The sequence below is a fragment of the Aptenodytes patagonicus genome, chromosome 16 (genome assembly GCF_965638725.1).
Source record: "Aptenodytes patagonicus chromosome 16, bAptPat1.pri.cur, whole genome shotgun sequence".
Lineage (NCBI taxonomy): Eukaryota > Metazoa > Chordata > Aves > Sphenisciformes > Spheniscidae > Aptenodytes > Aptenodytes patagonicus.
In genome coordinates, this window is record NC_134964.1 from 2,646,370 (window position 1) to 2,658,932 (window position 12,563).

A 12,563-nucleotide genomic window follows, 5' to 3' on the forward strand; every position below is an offset into this window, starting at 1 on the left:
TCAGGCAGGCTCTTTGTCAGTCAATAGGTTTGATGATGTCCCATAGCTCAGAGCTGCTTGTGTTTTATTCTGAAGACACAGTGTTCAGCAGGAAAATCTCACAGGAATTAGAAGAATAAAGCTGTAATGAAAACAGATTTACAGCTCCAGGGAAAAAAACCCGCCCTAGCCACTTACATTTTGATGACCTGAATGCTTTGGCTGTCTGTGCCAGCCTCACACATTAACATATTGTTGTAAGTGGTGTCATTCAGCAGGAGCCTAAATAAGGTGTGAGGTGTGTCCCCGTCACTGGATTCCTCCTGCCCAGGACCTCAGCCCAGTGACAAAGCTTTCTGTCCCCTTCCACCCTGTCCACCCCAGCCCACCATGGGCCGGAGCCTGCTGCCCCCTCTGCCAGGCTGGCTGGGCTTCGGTGGGTGTGTGTATGTGTCAAACACACCTACCAACCAGCTGTACAGTTTATGTGTTCTTTAGATAGCACAGCCCATAAGGGAAACTGCTTTTTAAAACGTGAAAAAATATATATAAAAATACATGTGCGCACTGAGACTACTGAATCTCTGTCCGTGGGGAACACCCAAAAGAAAAGGCCCTGACCAACACCCCAACAGAACCGGGCCCTGCTCCAGCACTAGACAGATGACACGCGAGGCCGCCTCCCCCACGTACCACTGAGAAACAGAGACCCTACCATCAAACTGCAGAAAGCACGGAGAAAACGTGCTGGGCAAAAAGATGCGCCCGCACGCGTGCCGGCGGGTTTACATCGACATAAACCCACGTCCTCCGCGCCCTACACCGCAGCGGGCAGCGCCCCAGGGGCGCGCACGCAGCGGGACGGCCCCTCGGCTCGCCCCTGCCCCGCGGCTCTGTCATGGCGGCGCGGCGGCCCCGGGGAGCGGCGGGGGCCGGGCGGCCGGCGGGGAGGGGCGGCGGCGGCCATTGGCTGGGCCCGGCGCGGCCGCCAATGCCCCGCGCCCGGCCGCCGCCTCCTGCCGGCGCGGAGAATGGAGGCGCCGCTGTCGCGGGGCTTCTCCGAGGAGCAGTTTCGGGCCGCCTGCCGGGAGCTGGACCAGCCGGCGCCGGCTGCGGGGGGGCCCTGGCAGCTCCTGGTGGAGAGCATGGGCGTGAGGATCTACCGGCTGTACGACGAGGTGGGCGGGCGGGGCGGACTCCCCCGCTCCGGCGGGCGGCCGTGCCTCGGGCCCTCTCCGCCCGGGGCTGAGCCCTGCGTGGGGGAGCGCGGCTGAGGAGCGGTGCGGGACGCGGCCGTAGCGTCCCGGAGCGGGCGGGGGGGCGCCTGGCTGCCGGGGGCAGGGGAGCGCCGGCACGTCCCCGTCCAGAGCCGCCGGTTCCCCGCACAGGTCAGGCTGAGGTCCGTTGCCCGTCTAGGCGCTACCGGCCTCGGCTCAGTTTCTCCAGGCTCTCGGAAAGCAGCTTTCAGGGTAATGCTATTAACTGTTGATGGAGAAAGCTGCCCTGCTGCAATAAACACCGCTCTTACAAACTGCTGGGGGAACCTGCAAACTGTGAGGCTCTTAAAGCTTGTTAACGGCTGGTGGCTGGAGGAATTCCTGGCGGAAGGTGCTGTCGGCGACAGGAGCAGTCGTGGGTCTAACGGAGTGTTTGCTCTGCGCGTCCCACTTCTCTCCCGAGCTCCCTCTGAGCCATGCGTGTGGTGAAGGAGAGACCTGTCCCTCAGCACTTCCCGTGTTAGAGCATCCTCCTGATCTGCAGACTCCCGCTTCCCTTCCTTCTCCCTCTCTCCAAAACTCCCTTCAAACTGATTTTCCACCTTTCTCCCTCTAAAATCAGAACGTAGTTCAGAAAAGGTTGAAATGAAATCCCCCCTTTTTGGGGGACTTACTTCTCTTAAGAAGTTCAAAAGTTTAGGCTTCCAGAACTGACTTGTAAGTGATTAACACGGTGTTTCCATTCTGATGCAGATTTATGATTTAACAATGACTTTTGAATCCATATAAATATCCTATTTCTTTAGTTCTGTGATCATAGTTACCTCTCAACTCCTTATAAAGCTGGACTTCATGCTGTGCTTTGCATGACAATTTTGTATCTGTATTCTGAAAAATCATTTCAGGCATGGTCATGTTAGAAAAATATAGCAAATAAAGCAAACGTATAGGTCTGTGTGAAAGGCAAGACAGGGTAGGGAAAGTCTTTTTGAAAAAAAAAAAAAGTCACTTCATACACCTCAGAATTTTTTGGTGGCAAGTAGTCCTTATTTACAGCGTGGGCATGGTAACTGGCAATAGCAAGACAAGCTTATCAATGAGAGCACGCAGCAAAGGTGAGCCTCTGGTGTCTGCCAGGTATCTATGCAGGCACTAGATATGCTGATGAAATAGAAGTTACTAGAAGTGTTGCTTCTGGAGTGGATGAAATAGAGACTTTAGGACTGGAGCTCGTCACAGACCTGTAAATGCATCACACGGTGAATGAAGGCAAAGTAACTTTGGGAAGTTGGAGGCTGGATTTAGCCAAACAAATGGGTCCAGGTGTCCGTGAGACTTGTACTGGGGAAGCCAGTGTTGCTGTGGCTTTGCTGCTATTGTATAAACTGGAGCTGCCTAGATGGAAGGCTCAGGCTTCTTCTCACGCTTTTATATAGAAGGACTATTGAGCTCGCTGAAAAACATTGAGGTGTCTTTTTTTTGTTGTTTTTCACATCTTGTACATGACCCCGATTTAGGGTGAATGGACAGACTAGGTAGGATGCAAGGGACCTTTTCAAGTCCAGTCTTCTGATTCTGCTGGGAAATAAGTCTCTTGTTTGTTTTGTCTTGCAGTTGCTTCAAATTGCCACATGAGAAGAAGAACCAACTCTAGGAGAAGGGTCTTTGCTTAAAGTTGTTACTGGAAAAATTGGCTTTTAACACTTACTGAACTGGGAGTCCACTATAGCAGTGGTAGTCCAGGAAGCTGAAGGCAGCAATTATATTTCCTGTTGCCTTCTCTTTACACCTTCTCTGCAGGCTACACAAACAGATCTCCCGGGCTTTCCTGCTCTGTGCTGTATTCCAACCTGCTGATTGACTCTCCTGCTGATAGGCCTCTGAAAACCTGAAACGTTCCACTCTTGTTTTAACTTTTTTATTGTAAATTGCTGTCTTTATTGAATGTCTATCTTGCCTCCTGCAAGATGTACGGTTCACTTTTCAGATCATGATTTGTTATTTCATACTGCTATCAAAATACTACCTTTTTTAGTAGAAGATATTTAATGATGTATGCCACCATTTGTCTAGCAGTGGAACAAACAGACTGGTAGAGAACAACAACATAATTTCTTGATCTGTCTTGAGCTACAGTATAAGAACTTGAAGGCTACAGATGCAAGAATGACTGAACTGATACTGTGAACCGGTTGGGAGCCTACCTTTGAATGTAAGGTAGAATCCCATCTGTTAAGTCAGGAGATTAGGTAGTGCAGCACTTGCACTCTGTATTTAGTGGCTTCTGAATTATGTGACAGTAAATGACATCACTACAGCTCTATTTTAACCTCTGATGGAGGTTCTATCTATAGCAAAAATGCTTTAAAGACCTATATTGTATGCATATCTTTTGATGATCCTCAGTTTAAAAGTATTACAGGCACTTGCAGCTGCCTATTGGGTGGAACATAAAAGCTTTAGAAACAAGCAATAGAAGGTAGTAGTTTGTGGTCCTAAAGCTCTGTTTGGAAGTGAGAAACTGGTCTGTCCTCGCTAAGGTACAAAGCACACAATTCTATGCAAAACCTTTGAGGCAAGCTCTGATAGTTTAAGTGAGAAAATTACTGCATGGCTTTCTTCTATCAAACAGATTTAGAGGAAGCTGAAGGATGCAAAGGAACGGTGAGTGTGCTGATGAACAGCTAGCTTTGCATGTTGACTGCAGAATTAAAGTTACGGGTGAGCTTGGTTTGTTACCTCTCAAGATGCAGTCATAATCAAAGTCCAGGAAAAGAATCTAAAGACTTCTGTTCTTCAGTGGAAGAGCAGCCCAATGACATGAGGAAGTAAGACTTTTTTTCTGAATTACTAGAAGAGCGAGGAGAATTGTGGTTTGCTATTCTCCTGCCTTATGTGACAATGCTAATATACATACATGCAAGATAATCCACATAGCATTTCTGACTAGTGACCTGGAATGAAATAGTGCTTAAGCTAAACCAACTATTTTTTGAAGTACCAATGTAGTGCTTTGGCATATGCTGGTGGGTCTTGGCTCAATTTCGGGTGTGATATTTTCAAAATTAGTTTTTCTTTTGAAAATAAAAATGTTGATGCCTTTTACAAAGGTGACATGAGTGCATGGGGCTGCACGGGTGCTGAACAGTTCAGGTTTGAAGCTAGGGATTGGTGCTTCAGTGAAGCCACAGTGAAGATGAGTACCTTAAGCTTCTTGGTCCCATTATTATCTTCTAGTACATCAAATCTTCATCTTCTAGGGTTGATTTGTGGAGGGGAGGGGAAGAAGAAAAATCAACCGTTCACTAACAGAATGTTGTATAATCCTTCCCTCCCTTTCCTTGGGAATGCTTGAATTGGACTCCTACACTGTATATTCAAAATACTCTCATTGTTTTAATTTAGTCCTGAACTGGTACTAACAATAGAACAAACATTGCTCTATAGGCACAGATGGAGTTTCCATATGTTGAAACATTAAAAGCATTAACATAGGAGATATCCTGCACCCCACCCCTTCAGTGCAGACAGCTTTCAGAAAGAAAATAGCTGATAAATATTCAAAGTAGATATAATAGTGCATTGTATATAAGCGTGAACATTATAAAGCATTCTTGTATCACAGCCTGAAGCATAAGCATACCTGACTAGCTGGAAAGCTTATTCCAGATCGTGCAGTACTTGGTAACATCCTGGAAATGGCTGAGATTCTTAAATACATTATATAGGGTCTGGAGACCTTGCCACAACAATTTAATGCTTCTGGTAAGCTTCCATGTGGGCAGGATTTAGTCCACACTGACCACTGGAGATGAAAAGGGGCGTGTGTGTGTGTGTGTGTGTGTGTGTGTGAAGAAACATGCTGCCTTTGGAACTACTTATGAAGTAAAAGGGTACTGGTGTAAGGGAAGGAACAACCATTGTGCTGGGCAGGTCAGCCTGCCTGGATTTAAACTTTCATGTATAGATCAAAAAGTCGAGAGGTTAAAGACTGAATCTTGCATTGTTTTTTGAACACTTGCTTTCACAGCTCTTGAGCAAATTTGTAGTATGTGCCCCACCTAACTTCCTTCAGCTGTTCTCCCTGCTGCAGAGTACTTCCCTTTCCTGTGTGACTTTTCCTCTCCCCATTCTGTTTCCACAGCAATCAGGACTTTATGAGTATAAAATCTTCGGTGGTCTTGCTGACTGTCCCCCAAAACTGTGTGCGGATGTCTATATGGATTTAGATTTCAGAAAACAATGGGATCAGTATGTTAAAGGTAAGCTCATCTAAGCAGTTTAAAAGCAAGCTTTATGTCCACGTTGACTCTTCCCGCTAAAACTTTGTTCAAAGGTATTTTAAAATTGCTGCGTCCAAAGACTTCCAGCCAGACTTAAGTATCCTTTGGGATAAGGTTGCACTCTGCAAATATACAAGTAGACACTGACGTGGAATCACCATATAGCTTCCTTCTGGAATGAATTCTTTCCATGTTGGTTAAAGCACATAGCTGGCATCACTTGTTATGCTGGAGCACCTTGCAGCTTCTAGTTGTTGTAATTCCTAGGTTAAATTTTAGTAGATGTTCTGTGGAGAAATGGAGGCAGTACCTTTTGTGCATCTTTGCATATTGCAGCGGAGCAGTGCAATGGCTTGCACCAGTTTGATGCGTGATGGAATGTCTTTTCCTGAAAGCATTGGTTGTTCTTGGCACCTTTTACAATCAGAAATGGGTGTATCGAGAGAATAGTTGGTGACTTCAGGCTTTTACAGAGAAAGGAATAACTAATTTAGTTGTGTTTGTTTAATGTTGTCTTTGAAAAAGGGAGTTGAACCTGGATATCCATATGATATTAAAACATCTGAAGTCAGCAGTGACAAGGCAAGGATTCAGCTGATGCAGGCATCCAGTAATCCATTTATTTTAAAGATGAGGAGCCCTTCCCATTTAAGCCTGTGTTTAAAATCAGTTCAGGCCAATAAAACTGAAACATGGCCAAAGTGTTTTGCTGAACAAACAGTGTTAAAAACAAAAGAATTGTTAAATGTTGTGCTTGTTAAGTCTAGGACAGCTCTATGGTGAACAATTACTGGTAATGCCTTTGGCTGTATTGGTACAGAGAACCACATATTTGACTCATGTTAGTACTTGGTCAAGCTTAAGAAGCTATGTCTTCATTAGTAAGTGTTATTTGTCAAAATGGGCAATAGCTTTCTTGTAGCAAAGGCTGCTTTGCCATTAATGAAACAAAGAGGTGGAGTGGGACTCAACATTATCATATTGGATGTAAAAATACTGTGTTATCTTAAGTTACTTCAGTAGTCTTTGATTTAAGTGCATTTAGGAGAACTGAATCCTTCTTAAACAAACACTTTTTTTTTTAATTCCTTCTTAGAGAAAAGAAAGGAAGCAGTTGGGGGAAGCTACACCCTTAAACTAAAAACTAGATAATGTTGCAGAGCTGGTGTTTATATCCTTGTTGGCCATGATATGTTCATCTGTGAATTTATACTTGTGCTGGTACTTCAAGTCCAGCGTTTCACAGAAGTTAACTCTTGAAGGGCATAAACATAATGTTAACGCTTTCCTTTTAGCTTAAAAATTGACACAAGCCCGCCCATTCTTTAGAACTGTACATAAGATGAATTAGTGCTAGCCAACATTTTCAGTGTAAACTATATAAGCTTGGGTTTTCTCCTTTCGCATTTAGGGAGAAAAACCAGAAAACTTCCATTCAGAGCCTTCTTGCTATTTATTTTACTGTTTGTATTCCCTGTTGCTCTTAGCTATGCAATAATGGCAGTCCAAAGAAGAGTTCTCTGCTGAACTGCTGGCTGGCACTGAAATAAAAATGTGACCGGAGTAGAAGTAGGTGCCTTTTTAGTTGAAAAGGTAACTGCTCCTGCAGTTACCAGACAGCTAATCGCTGTCCTCTAGTTCTGTTCAGCAAAACTCTTTATGAAGGCCTGACTGGAGGCAGATATGGCCAGGATTCCTGTCAGATCATGCTTTGATCTGTTGTTGCCAAGGGTTTGCCTGAGGCCTCAGAAGTTTTGGTATCAGTCTGCTGCTGTTGTTGCATTGCTGTTGGTACCCTGGCTATTTCCAGAGCAGGCTCCTGGATATCTACAAGACGGGGACAACCTGAGATCTGGTCTGTGCTGCTGCTGCCAATTCAGCAGGGAAACCGTGACTAAACTGTAGAGTAGTGACTGAGGTACCGCATACTTCTGTGGCATGATACAAAATGGTTGGGCCTGAGCAACATTGAAACTTGCTACTCCTGATTGTAACACCATCCTGATTGAGATTTGCTTCCCAACAATTTAATGGTAATAATGGACTGCTAAAGCAGCAAATGCAGCTGTGCCCGTTACGAATAAAACAGACTTGTGATCTATTGTAGTAATGCTAAGTGAAATCTGGTTATTGATTAAAATGCACTGTATTCTGCTTTGATCAGACGCTGTCCACTAGTATTGACAGACTAAAGTGAATACAGGTAGGACATGACTTACCTATTGTGTGGTTTTTCTGTGTTTGCAAAGATACAAAGGTACATGAGTTAGTAGCTAAAAATTGCATCGAGGTCTTTTAAAATAGTGTCTTAATACCTTTGAAAAAGGAAAGCTCTGCAGTTAGAAATGAAAGTAAAGCTAATAAACCAATGCTCCAGTGACCTCTGGTGGATAGCATAATGCTGTAGCTTATTACAGCACTGGGAGTATTGTGCATCCAATACTGCTCCAACCTAGGGAAGAGAAGCTGTTTTCGTGGGTGACAGCTGACTTGCAGGGCATACTAACAGAAGCCTAGTTTGGAACACATATAGGGAAAGAATCTCCCATCTGTGGCACTCTTCTTGCCTTAGCAATGAGGTTATCAGTCTGTTCTAGCCTTATTTTCAAAACCACTGAAAGTGATGTGGCAGACTGTGTGCATTACCTCTGAAGGATATATAGCACCTCTAGGCAGAACTCTGCTCTAAAGGAGGAAAAGACCACTCTGACTGTTAATGTGAAGCGTGTTTCTGAATCACACCCTTTTTTAACTGCACCCATGTAATGACCAGTCCCTGAGCAGACAGGAACTTATCCTGGCTCGGCCCTATGGCTTGTCAGGTCCCCCTAATGGCAGTTACTGCCTCAAGGGAAGAAGCTGTACAGTAGTCAGTTTTTCAAACAATTATGTAGTTTGATTTGAACTAATTTTTCTTCTTCATGCCACACTACTATCTGACTGAGTCACTGCCATGTTTTAGGGACTATTCTTAGATTTTTTTTTTTTTCCTATTCAGCTGCCTTCTGATTGAGTTTCCAGGCAGAGTGAAGGTGGTGTAATGAAGGCTCATAAACTGCTCGAGCTTCTTGTTCACTGTTGGCTGTATATACTGCTGTGAAATTCCTAATAGCTTTTCCAAACTTCATTAATCCCTCATTGTAAGACCTCTTTAGGTATTAGAAAGCAGTACTCATCCTAGTTCCATGTTAACTCAGGATCATTTACAAGGATAATGACATACTTGTGAAAAAGTCTGCTGTACTTGTGGCTCAGAATTATACAGAATATGCATAGGCGAGGAAAAAGCTTTGAGATGGAAAGGCTTTGAATGAGCTAACTGTCTGAAAAGGAATTTGACTCTGCCTCCCCCCAGAATTATTCTGGTTCTGTGTTTTGGGGTTATTTTTTTTGGGGGGGGGGGTTGGCTTTTGTGGGTTGGTTTTGGTTTTTTTTTTTTTTATCAATGAATTCAACAGCAGCAGAAAAACAGGCCACCTATTTTTGTGTATTTGGTTCCTGAACAACCATGCTACAGAACTTTTTTAATGTCTTCTACTGCTACAACTTTACATATGTATCAATTTTGACATAAGGGTTGCGTGTAAAATGTGTTCATGTCAATCTGAGCAGTTCTTGATGCCATGTATGGTTCTGTTGCAGTAGAAATTAAAAATATCTAACAATCTTCCTTTTTCAACTGTAGAACTGTATGAGAAAACATATGGTGGTGAAAAAGTAATCTACTGGGAAGTGAAGTACCCTTTTCCTCTCTCAAACAGAGATGTATCCTTTCAAGCTTTTTGTTCCTCTTGCAGCTTTTGTCACCTGGTCATCCAGGGATCCCGACAATGTGCTGATTCTACTGCTCTGCTGCACTTGATCTAAGATCTTTCAGTCCTCATGTTACATGAGTATATATAGCATGAAGAAGAGTGTGGGTGTCTCTTCCCACACACAGCTAAAGCTCACATAGCTGAATTATTACTCTGCAGGACTGAATGCTGTAGAAGCATAAGAAATAACTTGAAGGGGCTGGTATTTGTAATGGAATTCACTTGTCAATTCATCATATGTCAAACTGACACTGTTTTGACATGCCTCCTCAACTTGCAATACAGTATGTCTATATTCGTGAATGTCGAGAGATGGATGTCGATGGGCGGAAGATCTGGGTTGTGTTAGCTCAAAGTGTGTCTGTTCCTCAGTGCCCTGAAAAGCCTGGTATTATCAGAGTTAAAAGCTATAAACAAAGTCTGGCGATTGAAAGTGATGGCAAGACTGGATCTAAAGGTAAGAGGTCAGGAAAGTGTGATCACGAGTCACGTAGCCAAAGAATGTATGTATTAGCTCCCTCCACAAAGAGGGAGACTGGAAATTTTAAGCTAAAACCAGTTACTATAAAGTGGATGTACTGAGCACTAGGAATACTTTAAAATGAATGAAACTTTTGGAAACGTCCAGTGCAGTGTGCTACCGTTAAGAATCTTTTATTTAACAGTTGGGCTGGGTAGTTAAGAATAGACTACTGACCACTTCATTCTGCCTCCCCCATCCCACCCCCAGCCCACACTTCTTTTCCTGATAGCCAGTTTAATTGGGTAGAGTCTGATGCTAGCTGCAATCTGGTAAACTCAGCAATGGTGTAAGTATCATGTTTGACAGATTTATAGATTAAAGGATTTTCCTAGAGATGGACTCCTGCCTGAGATTAGTCCTTTAAAGACAACCTTATTTTATAAGACAGGCTGCCTAAAATGGTTTGCAATAGTCTAAATTAATATTATGGTGCGCTCAGCTTCCCAGAGGTTAGCTGGGAATGGCTGTACTTACTTCACATTCCACTTCAGTACAAGTTGACTTTTTTTGTGAAGAATTTAGAGCAGAACTGTTGTACTTGGTGATTCAGTCATGCACACCAACAGCTTCTGTCATATGGTGTTAAGCTAATACTCAGACTATAGCTGGATAACTTTCTGGTAACTTCTCTCTCATCTCTAGTCTATATGTACTATTTTGATAATCCTGGTGGCATGATTCCATCATGGCTGGTCAATTGGGCTGCCAAGGTAAGTAAAGGTTGACAGCACAATTGTCTTTGGCTAATCTGTTTCAAACAATGTATTCACCGCATTCGTACCTGTCTTCTGCATGTTGGGTAGAATTTTTTCTGAAATGGATGTATTGATCTTTCTAGCTTTTATGCAGTCCCATTTGTAGAGTCTTGCTATTGTCTGCTCTCATGGCAGTTGTCTTAATTTTTTTTTTTTTTATTATTATTCCTATCAAATTCCTTTGGTTAGTCAACCAGGCAGGTAAATTTGTGCAACAAAAACAACAAATCCATGTTCCAGAGCATATGTGAATAACCTTAACACAAGCAAACTTCAATAATGCAGTCTGTTCATGAAGGTTTAAAGGAATGGCCTGCTGCTTTGTACAAGATCTTAGAATTGTTCTGTATTTATTTGAAGGCCTTGATCTATATAGTGGGAATTTTCATCTTGCTTATAGTTTTTCTTGATTACATTATGCAAGAATGACTTTTCCACTTTTCTCTTTACAGAGTGGTGTGCCTACTTTCTTGAAGGATATGCAAAGAGCTTGCCGTAATTATTCTAAGAGCACATAGGTCAAAGTTGATCTGAATTGTTTAATTCCTAGAGCTCTGCACTTACAGGAGTGGCTATTATTTATTACACTGGATAAAATCTACTAATATTGGAAGGAATTTTATTTTAGTTGGTTTATGCCTTGAATTTTATTAGGTCTTTTTTTCCATCTCCAACTGAAGAGCTAGCCACTGACAAGCTAACACCAACACCAGCTGCAGCCTTTGGAAAGTACTTAAGTTTAGCCTTGTCCTCCATTCTTTGCTTATGCTGATTGCCATGTGTCAGCTAGAGGAGTTCTGCTGATTGAAATATTACATCCTTGGACAAGAGACAACGATCTTGCTAGGAAAAACGTCTGAACTTGGACTGAAAGTTCTCTGCACATGTTATGCCTGGATCTGCCTTTGTGGCCTTGCAGGGTGGCTTCCTATTGGAATTGAATAATGGAACTTACATTGCTTAGGAGGAAACACTTTTGCTACCCAAGTTTGTCATTCTTAAACTGTCTGCCTGCTATAAACCTAAAAAATGCTGACAGTATATGGGTAAATTACTAGAAGCCTGCAGTAGGAACTGGAACTCTGTGTTACTAAGCTTCCTTGTGATGGCTTTAAGTCCAGATATAAAAGGACTTGTGCCTAAAGCCATACATTCACATCTCAATACTCTTGTATGAAAAGTAAAAACTATTAGTTGTGTCCAGCTAGAAAAAAAGGAGGAGTTGGCTTCCATGTCTGATTTAAGGGGAACAAGTTCTATCTTTAGTCAGTAGCCCTATCTATAAAGCAGCTTGGATACCAACTTTAAATTGGAAGTAATTTTAAACTGGATGCCTACAACTGAATGCGAATGAACTTGATGTGAAACTTGAGCTTGCTTGCATTTTTAAATTTCATGCTGATGTAAAGAATGAAACTGTAATTTTGGATGGTAATCCACTAAAAGCACAACTGAGCAGGAAATTAAATTTCCAGCACCTTTGTGAGGGGCGGGGCAGGGTGGAGGATGGAGTGCATAAAAGGTGAGAGGTCCTCAATCTCAGGGATTTAAAATATTCTGAATCATTGCTAAATCTAATCCTGTTACTGAACAAATCTTGTAATGGGGTAGCTTTGTCTTGTTAAAAAAAGAAATGGGTGAAGTGATTGCCTTTATACTTTGTGTAAATATTTGTTTCCAATAAATCATTATTCTATCCATGCAGTGCTCTTGTTCTGTCTCTCACGTTTAAGGGTGGCCATGATGGGCAGATCACAAATGACAGGCTGATATCATGGGCTGTTTTATTTTTAAAGGCTTTTGAAAGAATAACTTGGATTTATGAGAACTAAGTAGGATTCCATGTGTTCTGAAGAGCTTGCTGCCAGCAGTTTAGGCATTTTTCAAGTGTTTTGGACTTGGAGACCATTACTGAATTGAATATTACAGTGCTAGACAACTTTCAATCCATTTTAAATTTAGCTGTCACATTTTTTTTCCAGCAGATAAAG

General features: G+C 42.7%; 1 protein-coding gene across 3 annotated transcripts; it reads left to right on the top strand.

Moving 5' to 3' along the window:
• Window positions 1–989: 989 nt before the first annotated feature.
• On the top strand, window positions 990–12,272 carry PCTP (phosphatidylcholine transfer protein). Of its 3 annotated transcripts, none has more exons than XM_076353680.1 (6): window positions 990–1,157; window positions 5,341–5,458; window positions 9,165–9,244; window positions 9,580–9,751; window positions 10,460–10,527; window positions 11,025–12,272. In XM_076353680.1, the coding sequence occupies exons 1-6, from the start codon at window positions 1,011–1,013 to the stop codon at window positions 11,088–11,090; spliced, it is 651 nt and encodes a 216-aa protein (XP_076209795.1). In that variant the 5' UTR covers window positions 990–1,010; the 3' UTR covers window positions 11,091–12,272. The 3 variants fall into 3 exon arrangements, with proteins under 3 accessions (XP_076209795.1, XP_076209796.1, XP_076209797.1); XM_076353682.1 differs by lacking the exon at window positions 990–1,157 and adding an exon at window positions 2,532–3,860; XM_076353681.1 differs by lacking the exon at window positions 10,460–10,527.
• The last annotated feature ends 291 nt before the right edge of the window (window positions 12,273–12,563 follow it).

What these genes read in the sequence shown, in the direction of transcription:
- PCTP (XM_076353680.1), top strand. Translation starts at nt 1,011, where the DNA reads ATGGAGGCGCCGCTGTCGCGGGGCTTCTCCGAGGAGCAGTTTCGGGCC. An exon ending in ATGGGATCAGTATGTTAAAG is followed by an intron (nt 5,459 to 9,164) that starts GTAAGCTCATCT and finishes TTTCAACTGTAG; the next exon opens with AACTGTATGAGAAAACATAT. An exon ending in TTCCTCTCTCAAACAGAGAT is followed by an intron (nt 9,245 to 9,579) that starts GTATCCTTTCAA and finishes CTTGCAATACAG; the next exon opens with TATGTCTATATTCGTGAATG.